General features: G+C 37.7%; 1 protein-coding gene across 1 annotated transcript; it reads left to right on the top strand.

The window, feature by feature from the left end:
• The first annotated feature begins 4,252 nt into the window (after positions 1-4,252).
• pdp1 (pyruvate dehydrogenase phosphatase catalytic subunit 1) lies at positions 4,253-11,656 on the top strand. The gene is made up of 2 exons (XM_041248795.1): positions 4,253-4,387; positions 6,615-11,656. Exon 2 carries the CDS (start codon positions 6,668-6,670, stop codon positions 8,297-8,299), a length of 1,632 nt encoding a protein of 543 aa, XP_041104729.1. The 5' UTR covers positions 4,253-4,387; positions 6,615-6,667; the 3' UTR covers positions 8,300-11,656.
• Positions 11,657-12,297: the final 641 nt, after the last annotated feature.

The following is a 12,297-nucleotide window of genomic DNA, read 5'->3' as shown; positions in this document are numbered from 1 at the left end:
TAATTTAAAATATTTTCATGTGCATTTTTTTATTTAGATTGTTTTCTATATACTGTGTGTGTGTATGTTTGTATGTGTATGTTTGTATGTATATATATATATATATATATATATATATATATATATATATATATACGTTCTATTTCTATAAAACACTACTTTTTAAGTGCTTTAGCATGTTTGTTTATTTATTTTGCAAACATATTAATTTATATTTCCACTGCAATTTTATAAGCGTGGTAAATACATATTATACAAATACATGTTTAGCATCAATCTGGGGCATAAGGAAGCATCTGTCTGTATGTAATAGCATGCTGACTGAGTGGCATAGAAAATAAAATTTGCCCCAGGTTTAGGATGATAACTAATTTTGGATCACAGTGAATAGGTGACATAACATTCATAGATATTTCCTGCCACTCATCTGTCTATTTAGACACTCCAAGCAGCTGTACATACTTTGCGTGTCACAGTGAGTAGCAATGTTTTGTTTTGTATGCACTGTATACGGAACACTGCAAAATTAAAAAGAGGGATTCAATGAAATTAGGACCAAAGCGGTCCTTTTACTTGAATAGTCACCACTGTTTTTATAGTACACTTGCATCATTTGTGATGTTGCATAAACGTAAATATACTGTATAGCATGTTTGGTTGTTTTATCTTCCCTGGTAATAATGTATGGTTAAAATCCTATAAATAATTATTTGCAGCACATTTTGAAGTACGAAGTGCAATCAATTTCAAGTTACACCGAATACGCACACAAAAAAGATACAACATTTCCTGTTGAGTCATCACAAAACTTGTCTCGTTTAAAAAAAAAAAAAAAAAAAAAAAAAGGTACAGTTAGTCAAACTGTTCAATACAGAAACAAATTGTGTAATGGGTTCTGAATAACAGCAGGACTTTACAAAATAATTGGCAATTTTCTGAAGAATGGCCCTTATGGTAACTGATTAGATACCCCCATCATAAACTTGTTGTTTCACATACTTGTTTAAAAATGTTAGTTTTAGAGGGGTTTTTTTTGTTTGGCTTTTTTTTTCTCCCAAAACTGAATTTAAAATACATACAGCATGTCTTATGTTGTTGCTTTTGGAGTTGTTACTTTGTAATTGTTATAGCACATCATTTATTGCTCACAAGTACTGTGATCATATAGGCTACACATATACACAAAAAATGGTTCTGAATCTTAATTAAATAAATACAATGTTATTTTGTATAGAATGGACATAACTATAAAACTTTGAGGCCTTCTACATTGGTGTGAGGTATAAAGTTGTTGTAGCAGGTGTTATATCGAGGATACAGTTGGTTCTTACTGCCATAGGGAATAGAATTAGATTAGATCTGGCTTTTGGTATCTGTAGTTATTACTTTACACGGACAACATATTCACTTGTAAGGATGTAGGGTTGACTTGGTATTAATAAACTGCTTGAATGGTTAAACTTGTTTGGAATGACTGAAAAATCATCACAATTCTCAAATCTTGCACGCTTCCATTATTTAGGCTGTGGCAGGCTTAAAATAGTAAGATGTAATAATTTACCCATTTATTTGCATATTGTTAATAAAGTTTAGAGTGGATCATTATTTATGCTAAGCTGTGTGCAGAACAACAGGCAATGGGTGGGCCATGATGCTACTGAATTATATTGAACCAGGCTATTGCACATAATCAGTTAAAAATAAATAGATCATTGTCAATATAAAGTGGTGGTCCTTCTTTATGTAGTAGATGTTTCTTATTGCAAGTTTGACTTATTTATTAGTTAAAATCTGTATTGGAAGCAATCAGCAATTCTGTTAATTCATTATGGCATTAATTATGGACTGGAGAATTAATCGGTTGTTTATATTGCTGGTTAGCAACAAACCCTGTGAAGAACTGTTGTCGAGGCCTTTTTTCTCTTCCCTCTTGGGAAGAATGCCAGCTACAGACTGAGAGCAGAAAATTCCCATTGTTGCTGGATGAGGGAGAATCAAAGTCAGTAATAAAAGACATCTGCAGTAACTGGTTTAGTAGGACTGCTTAAATTGAATGGAAATAGTGGGACTGTTCTACAGCTGCTACCAACTAACATTGCTGGTCTGGTTTTAAAGACCAGATTTGATTAGGGAAATCTCAAGAACATCATCCTTGTCACAAAATAATACACTGATCCAATAAAGGACAAAAAGAGGAATTTTTCAAATGAGAAAAATTACAAATATCTTAACAGTCCTACCAGTTTGAAAGGTAACTTAATCTGTTTAAGATTAAAGAGAAGAGTTTTAAATTGAAACTGTACCACTTTTTGTATCATACACTTACAGTACCTGTGATAAAGGAGACCACGTTAAAGTGTGAACTAAGTAGTGATTATGTTCATTTGGAATATTATTTAAAGACACCTAAATGTAAAACGTGATATATGTAAACTCATCTTTTTTTTTTTTTTTTTTTTAAATCCAACATACATAACAGCACCCATAAACTACCTACTGTATGACTCTAGGGATTATATAAAAAAAATCTGGTTAGAAAGTAAATGCCTGCAGTTTTTATATCAATTGGGCATAATATTAGTTCAAAGGTGTGTTCTAGTTGCTCCTGCTTCATTAAAACACTGTAGAGGTAGGTCAGCACATACTGCCTGGCTTACAGTGAGTGTTGTGTCAAGGCCAAAGCAGCTGGTAACATTCTCAACGTGAGCGGGCTTCATAAAGAGATTTGGTTACATTAGGTTAAGGCGTCCTAGTGACAAGAAAACAAAGCCAACTTTAGCCAGTCCAAGAGCTCCTCTCAATTGCAAGGCACTTAGCTCAATCACTTGTTTACCGGAATTATTTTAACTAATTCTATTTATATGCAGTGCAATGATATTTAAGTTGCATTTATTTGTAAATCCATAACACAATTTAGAGAAGACTATACAACATGGGGCATTTAGCAAAGCAGACTACAAATAAGTCTGTAGTTATATGATTTTGTCTGTGCCTAAAAATAAATGTGTACATATTAAAGAATGCAATGTTGATCTTGGATGTGACAACTAGATGGGCTGTTAGGTTAATACTTTGGTTTGCTGAATAAAAATTCTGGCAAAAACACTATTCAGCCAACAGGATTCTACTGTGTGTAAAACACAGCTAGTCCAGGTCAACAGGTAAAATGAAAAATAGAAGATCACAGTCAAGTCCTTTAAATGGGGCTAATGCAAACCAAAAATTCAGTATGTCAAGCCAACTTGGATATCAGTATGACTAGCATAAAAAATCTAGCATACTGTATGGGCAACACTATAGGCTTAGTTTAGAGGGTATGGTTATAAATCCAAATCCTGCAGGTCAAATGTTGTTATGCTTTTGCAATAAACAAGCATGCAGTGTCTCTTCTTTGGTAGGGAAACCGGAAAATAAGTGCCAGTCCACGGCTTCTGAGCTGGCAGTGCAAATCCCTCTAATCTGTACTGAGAGTGCGCACAATCAACCCTCTTCCAAGAAAGATGATCTGGAAGATTAGGTTGCTATTTTTATTACAGGGTTCAGGAATAAAAATAGAAAACCTGCAATACATAACATGCTCTTATAAGTTTCACCTCGTAAAAGTGTACCAAAGTGAAATATAGCATGGTAAAAGCATAGTATAACCTTGTGGTAAACTGAAAAATGACTGAAAATGTATAAGGGATTTAAATGTCTGTAAATGTGTTGCCCTGCACTTGACTGATTCTTTTTTTATGCCAATTTCAACTTTATCTTCTTGGCAGTTGCTGTCACAACAGTTGATCTGATAGACTGAGTGCTAATGCAGTGTGCTATCTTGGAAGGCACTTCCATATCCAACACTTTATAAGCAAACGACTGATGTTTCATAAGACACAACAAAACATTTAACAAAGCTTTACTGTGTTACTACAGAGACCAGATAAAAACAAACTCTATTTGCAGCCCTTATGGTATCACTTTTCAGACTTATAAACATGGGTGTATATCCCCAACCCGACATGATGCACAATTCAAACTTTTTTTACATTTTGTTCGTGTGGTCTACTAATTAAACTGGAGAAACCCGATCAGCATTATCAACACGCCGCGTTTTACTGACTTTCACGTTTCCACGCTGTCGAATCCCCATTTTCATAAACTTTTAAAGAAAGGTATTACTACTAAAACCTTCAAAACGGAACTCGATACGTGACAAACCTACCAAGCAAACAGATATTTGTTGGACGACAGGACACGCCCTACACCAGTTGGAGGAACCAGTCAGGAGCTGCGGAATATACGTAGCTAGGCCTGGGATGCTGACATTCATATTTGGTGTAACTTTCCACCGATAAGCTCAATGTCACATTCGAAATAAAAGCAGCAGAACGAAACAACAACAACGGTTTGTATTTTTTTTTTCTCACATACGATCCGTGATGTTCAAAATGAGCTTTAACTGGTTTGTAAACACGTATATAATGTATTATTGCTGCATAGGTATTAGCTTATTTTAGAATGATTGCAGGTATATTATATAGTGTTGCTTTTGAAATTGTATGTGTTTTCTGCACTGAGTATTTTCTGTATGGATGGGTGTGTGCCTGCCTGTGTCAACATGGCAACTTTGTGTTTACACGTAGCAACAACCAGCGAAATGTAGGTTATTATAACTACTGATTTGCTTATTTGTATGTCGGGTGAATAGATCGTAGACCATCCAAACAATGCATATTATTGTAATTGTATTTAATCGCTTTAAAATAACATTACAAAAACCACTGCATACACTACTGGGGTAGTCGTGTTACACTGGCATTTGCAATCGCTGTCTCGATTAGTACGCTGGTCGTGTCTGACGTTGCAAAACGCAATTTGATAAAATTATGTTTTAATATTGGATTGCACTTTGATATGAGCGTCGAATAATGTGGTCCTGGTTTTAAAGTCCGGGCATTTAGGTCAGAAGTGTATTTAGACGATGTCTTTTTAGGATCGTGTAGCAGCAGACTGCCAAAACACCTCAGCTGCTGCTAGTTCCAGTGAGCGGGTTTATCTTTTAAAATACAATCGTTCTTTTGAAAGGCGTTATTGAGTAATAGACAGTTTGAGTTTCCAGTTGCATATTACGCCCAAGGTTTCTGTTTTCTCTTCAAATAAGGCATGTGTTTTTGGTGTCGGCATTTAGCCATGTCGCTGCATAAATACCTCGCGTAAAATACCTAATTGTGTTGTTCCTGGTATGATTGGCTCGTGAATGAAGCAGGCTGTTTGGTTAATTATTCACAATACAAATAATTCAACTAAGAAACGCCAAAAAGACCAGTGACAGGAGTTTAACATCGGGACCAAATAAAGAAATCTAGCCTAATTTATGTTTTATTTGCCTGAAGTTTAGAGAACTGGAAAGGTGTAGGTTGTCAAAACTGTTGTGCGATTACTAGCAGGGTGGGTGAGCAGAGTGTGAGCGTGTTCATCACCTATGGCAGTGGTGCACAGCTCAGGTCATAGAGGGCTGGTGTCCCTCCAGGTTTCTGTTCTAGCCATACCCTAAATTAGTTAATTGGAGCAATTAAGCATCTAACAAGGTCCAATAAAGTGCTTTCCGGTGCAGTTGGAATAAAAACCATCAGGGACACAGGCCCTCAAGGACCGAGTTGTGCACCACTGCCCTATGGGAAGGATTGAGTGTGCTGCAGCATATTTGGAATCGATGTAAAATGATCTCAGTAATCGTCAATTGAAAAACATATATGAATAGAACTTTTTGTCTAAATTAGTGCCATTAACAATCATACTGGTAAAAACATTTGACTACTGTCATTATTTAGTTTGTTCAACAACAAGAGAATAATGCAAAACAATGAAAATATGTTGCTGTCAATGTACCTTCCTCTAACTAACAAACACAAAACAGTGAAAATTTAGATGCAACATGATTAAGCAGGGCATATGTTTGTTTTGCTTTTATGTGACCTTGAGCACTGGCTTGTAACACTCTTGTACAAACTTTCGGCGGAAACACACAAGAGCAAAAATAAATCGTCAAACGCAGTAAGAAATTCACTAATCAAATAACAGCTTTCTCCAAGCTGAGGGATTGCAAATATGTTCCAGGTACTCCATTATGAAATGTTACACAGTAACCCTTTCCCCTTGACAAACTGGCCCTTCCAGCTTTCTAATTTAAAGGCAACATGCTAAAGGTCATCAGATGTTGTTGGGAACTTCAGTTCCAGAATGCTAAAAACAGTTCTCTGTTTTGCTACAACTGTTGCGCTAATTTCTTGCTAGAAGAATTCTTTTTAGGGTCTGTCTCTCTGTCTGTCACATGCTACATAGTGAAACCTGAACTCTCCAAATTTTATCATAGACTGGTAATCTCCTATAGATCTTTTGGGTTGCGTTTGGGTATAGTCCAAAAAGAAGTATAAAAAATATATGTGTGTGTGTGTGTGTGTGTGTGTGTGTGTGTGTGTGTGTGTGTGTGTGTGTGTGTGTGTGTGTGTATATATATATAAATACATTTTAGGCCACTGTATGTGGACTGTCAGTTTTACCTTTTCAAGGTCTGTTCAAACAAAAGTTAGTATACTCTATTTACTAACTTATTTTTTTTATTTTCATTGTAGAACATTGAGAAGATTTGTTTTAAAACAACTGACGGATTCTGCTTTGTTTTGCCATGCCTGTGTCCTCCCGTATATTTTTTACAGCCATTCGCAATGGAGAAATCAGAAAGTTAGGCACCTGTGCCTTCCACAGCCACAATTGGAATCCGTGTTGCTTTTTGCCACCACACTCCTTGAAAACATTGCATGCGCTGCTGAAAACAGCTAGCCCCACGACACTGGGGTCCAGTAGATCAATAAAGGACAACTCTCCGTGGTATATCAAGACTCAGAGCTACATAACTACTTCCCAGCAGTACTACAATCTGACTCCACCTCAAGTCAACAGCATCTTAAAAGCAAATGAATACCACTTTAAAGTCCCAGAGTTTGACGGGAAAAATGTGAGCTCAATTCTGGGCTTTGATAGCAGCCAGCTGCCAGCCAATGCGCCCATTGAAGACAGGAGAAGTGTCGCCACCTGCCTGCAGACACGGGGAATGCTGTTTGGGGTGTTCGATGGACACGCCGGATGTGCCTGTGCCCAGGCGGTGAGCGAAAGGCTTTTCTATTATATTGCTGTCTCTTTGCTACCACACGAGACTTTGCTAGAGATAGAAAATGCTGTGGAAAATGGACGAGCCTTATTGCCCATCTTGCAGTGGCACAAGCACCCTAATGATTATTTCAGTAAGGAAGCTTCCAAGTTGTACTTCAACAGTCTGCGAACTTATTGGCAGGAGCTCATTGACCTGAATACTGGAGAGCACCCAGACATTCAAGAGGCTTTCATTAATGCCTTTAAGAGGCTTGATAACGATATTTCCCTGGAAGCTCAAGTCGGGGATCCCAACTCTTTCCTTAACTACTGGGTGCTTCGAGTAGCATTCTCTGGAGCCACTGCCTGTGTTGCCCATATAGACGGTGTTGATATACAAGTTGCAAACACCGGAGATGGCAGAGCGGTGCTTGGGGTGCAGGAGGAAGACGGCTCTTGGACTGCAGTTACATTATCGAATGATCACAATGCACAGAATGAGGATGAAATCAAACGTATTCGATCCCAGCATCCAAAGAATGAGGAAAAGACTGTTATCAAACAGGATAGATTACTAGGCCTGCTAATGCCGTTCAGAGCATTCGGGGACGTGAAGTTCAAGTGGAGCATCGAGCTTCAGAAAATGGTGCTGGAATCTGGGCCTGATCAGTTGAATGAGAATGAGCACACAAAGTTTATCCCCCCAAACTACCACACTCCCCCATATCTCACAGCCAAGCCAGAAGTCATTCACCATCGCCTAAGACCCCAGGACAAATTCCTTGTGCTGGGCACAGATGGACTGTGGGAGACCATGCACAGGCAAGAGGTGGTGAGAGTTGTTGGAGAATATCTAACAGGTGTCCACCTCCAGCAACCCATATCTGTGGGAGGGTACAAGGTGACCCTGGGTCAAATGCAGGGCTTGTTGATGGAGCGAAGAGCAAGGATTTCCTCTGTCTTTGAGGATCAGAACGCTGCAACCCATCTGATCAGGCACGCAGTGGGCAACAACGAGTTTGGAGTGGTGGACCACGAACGACTTTGTAAAATGCTGAGCCTGCCTGAGGAACTGGCCCGAATGTACAGGGACGATATCACCATTATTGTAGTGCAGTTTAATTCTCATGTCATTGGTGCACAGAGCAAGCCAGGAGGAGGGGATTGAACTTGGAGAGCTGATTGATCAGATTACCAAAGTTGAAATGCAGACTTTTTCTGCACAACTAGCATGAATGTATGTGGATTTACAACACATCCACTGCCTTGTCCTGACACAGCTGAATGGAGTGGCTGCTGTTGAAACTCAGTAATATGTCCAGAATGCTCCATTGTTTTGGGTGATTTTTCCTGAGACAGCTGTTGCTGTACTACCAGTGCAACAGCAGAAACAAGTTTTAGATGCATGGGTGAAAGCTTTCACCTGTAGACGGAATTCCATCAAAATGGCCTCTCCCATGTGTATTTGTATGACTTGTGGAGACTACAAAAAATGATTAATAATTAGACTATGTAGTTGTTAGATTAGTTCATTTTTATTCTGTATTAAGTGATATACATTGAAAAAAGGCAAGAGAGAAGGAGACATGTTTCTAATAAGGAAGTTAGTAGGTTAATGTTGCTACTGGGACATGAACAGGTTTAAGTTCAACACCAACTGTAAATACATTGTTGTTACTGTAATTAAGTAGGCTAGAATCAAACCCAGATTAACCAATGAGCACGAGGTGCACTTGTGCAGGGCTCCCTGCTCGAAGGGGGGCCCGGCCACTGATAATGGAAAAAAAACAATACGCACTCAGACACCTTTCCGTTTGTCCCTCTGGGGCTGCCACCGTAGTTTAGTTACGTGCGTGAAAATAAAAACGAAGGCACTTACACGTGTAGGTTTGCAAGGACATCCAGGCAATTTGGTGCACACGCACATAGTAACCGCAGAGCAACTTCAGAGCCGCTGAATATAAACCAAGACAGACGCTGTTTCCTTTATTAATTGAAGAATTGTTACCACCTATTTTTAATACAATGCTGAAGAGTTGTGTGGTTGTTGGATGCCGCAACCCGTACTACATGGAAGACGAGCGGCAGTCATTTTTTTTGACCTCCGGAGAGGTGTTTAAGCCCAGATAGAAGGGATAAGTGGCTTCCACTAGACTCAAGAACCATTTGCAGCAAACATTTTACAGTATACACTATAAATTACAGTAATACACAATTATAACTTAAACCAAAAAAATAAGCACAATATTGTAACACGTTAGTAGTTTGAAGATTAATTTTAGTAATAAGAGCATTATCCATTCATTTAGTCAATGTCTTTTTTAGTACTACGTACTAGTTTACCTACATTAGCATCAGGTAGTGCAAGATTAGTGATAATCATGGTCTGTGAAACCATAAGAAATCACCCCCGGTTCCTAGTGTAACAGGTAGGCCTACATACCCAAATAAAAGAAAAAAAATACGGCAAAACACTCAGCCCAAAACAGCGTTAACTTGGGGGCAGCGCTAACCTTCTATCGCTAGCCAGCCCTCAGGTTGTCGTGCCAAAGCTGGATAGACTAGGGTTATCAGACAGTCAGGAACACCCACAAACAGGGCACACAATGAAGAGCATTACAAATTAAAAACTGAACAACAAATGAACAATAGCAATCCCTGGTGGGACACCACTGATATACCCTTGAGCAAGGCAGTATTAAGTCCTAGCTGTAATTAGTATTAATATTATTATTATTGTTTTTATTATTATGACCCAGATAACGGCCGACAGGTTGTATGGGCATTGCTTTAAACCTATAATACCTCATTTTAGTCTGTATCTGTTTTTTTTTTTTTGGTCATGTAGGTTGTCAACATAATTAGCAATGTCCACCAGTCGTATGTTGCACAGCTTGACAATGTTTTTTCTTTTTTTTTTTTTTTTTTTTAAGTGGCTGCCGGTTGCTATGCGAAAGTCACTTGACTCCGCACGGACCTATATCAGTGTTTTATTTTACAACGTCTGTTGCTCGAAAATACAAAAGCGGTTCTGCCAAAAGAAAATTAATGAAAGAAAAGCAACAGTGGGGCAACGAGCTCTTCAGCAAAATACCTAAACTGAGCGTGTTTTTTAGTCCACCGGTAAAAGACACTGACCTTGGAACATTTTCACCTGGATTTGCCTTGAGCTTGTACTGATTCACTGGGTACCCTTTCGCAGAGTAACGACATTCTAAGAAAATAGTCCTGATTAAAAAGCACATGTAAAGAGAAAAACAAATGTGTTTTTATTGACAAAATCGTTTTTGTTTTACTTTTTTGTTTAGCTTTTCAAACCCTTACTCTTAAATATGGTGTACAAGAGGATGGATTTTAAATTTAATTTACAGTTGGTGCTGGAAGCCGATTGGCTGACAGTACTCAATCGTTCTAATTTAAATTTGTTGTATAAAGTGATATCATTAGTTATCATTATCATTATCATTAGTATTTATTTCATTTCTGTCCTGGTCCAGGCAGGATGTAAAACAGTTTACACTATAGGCAGTAAGTAACAAATAAACAAGTAAATTATATGTTTGTGTGTTCCATGTTCCTATGCAACACACACACACAAAAAAAGAAGCTGGCATTTTTAAGTAAACAGTCGGCTAGCTTCCAGTCGGTCAGCCAGCCAGCTTCTTCTCAAGTCTCACCAAGAATGTAAAGTAAGCTTTGAAGTATTTTAAACAAAATGTTATTTATATATCTATTTAATTTTATTCTGTATTACTATTCATTTAAAATACATTTGGGCTATTTTTAAATCAATTTTTGGCTGAATTTCTCAGATTTTGGTTGAGTTCTTGGCTACAAACATCATACAGATCAAGGGCCCCATTTATGTTAGTGCACAGGGCCTCAGAATGGGTTAATCTGGGCCTGGCTAGAATGTTTATTCTTTTCATTAAAAAGCGTGGTGTTCTTTATTGAAAGACATTTTCAGCTCAAGTCTCATGTTGAGCATGTTGTGTACTACTCATTCAATCAAACCAAGTAGAAATGTGCTTAAGATGTTTTTCCAAGTCAAGTAAAAATGACAATAGGGCCACAGTCCTCCTTTTGTAGCCAGCGTCATCTTTCTTTAAAGACCTGGAATCCTGGAATAGTAAGGTGATTAAAGATGTTTCCCTTATACTCTTCCCATCGCTCTGCGCACTGTCAGCCCTTGTTAAAGATGTAAAGCAATGTACCCAATCCAAAGCAAGGGCAAAGCTTGCCCAGATATTTAAAGTATAAATATTTTAAAACTAGCAGAAATGACTTGGCTACAGTAGCAGCAGTTGCATTGTTGTTTTAAGGAGGCTGTGTGCTCCAGTGGTTAAAGAAACAGGCTTGTAACCAGGAGGTTCAAATCCCAGCTCACTCCCTGACTCACTGTGACCCTGAGCAAGTCACTTAACATACTTGTGCGCCGTCTTTCAAGTGAGAAGTTGTTGTAAGTGACTCTGCAGCTAGCTACACCCTAGTCTCGTATCTTGTCAAGCGATTTCTGATGGTGGTCTACTATGAAAGGCGCTATATAAAAATTAAATTATTATTATTATTATTATTATTATTATTATTATTATTATTATTATTATTATTATTATTATTATGGGCAAACCTTGCCCTCTAACTCAATGGACCGTATTTAGAAGCAAGCATAATGGCAAAGACATCATTTCATTGAGGAATAAGACCATTTTAATGGTATAAAACAAGAAACTCTTGACTGATACTTCCTGCAACTAAGTTTATACTGTTAAATGTATACTGGTGAAATTATTTTATTCTGCAAAAAATATATATAATTGCATTTGCTTCAGAATTAAGGTTTTTTTTTTTATTGTTTTTTTTAATAGTAAAGCAGTGCTTCTGACATGGCAAGTATTAAACTGCCTTACTTTGGGAATACTTACCTTTTCTTTGTTTGTTTCACACCTTTGATGCACTACATGTGATAATTTAAGGTGGAGCACTGTACAGAGATGCCATTTGTACTGTACACATCTACTGGCATGTATTTGTAATGCATGCTCAGTAAGTACACATTGAACATTTTATACTGAAACACCTGCCCTATTTTGTAGATTTGCAATTACTAAAACTGTAACTTCACAACAGCAAGGTTAGCTTGGTTTCTTAGAGCTTCTAAATGTAATG

This window comes from Polyodon spathula, chromosome 4, assembly GCF_017654505.1.
Source record: "Polyodon spathula isolate WHYD16114869_AA chromosome 4, ASM1765450v1, whole genome shotgun sequence".
NCBI lineage: Eukaryota > Metazoa > Chordata > Actinopteri > Acipenseriformes > Polyodontidae > Polyodon > Polyodon spathula.
Note: the sequence above shows the minus strand (reverse complement) of the source record. Positions and strands in the feature narration are given on the sequence as shown.

Excerpts from the sequence above, each read along its gene's own strand:
- pdp1 (XM_041248795.1), top strand. The coding sequence starts at position 6,668 with ATGCCTGTGTCCTCCCGTATATTTTTTACAGCCATTCGCAATGGAGAA.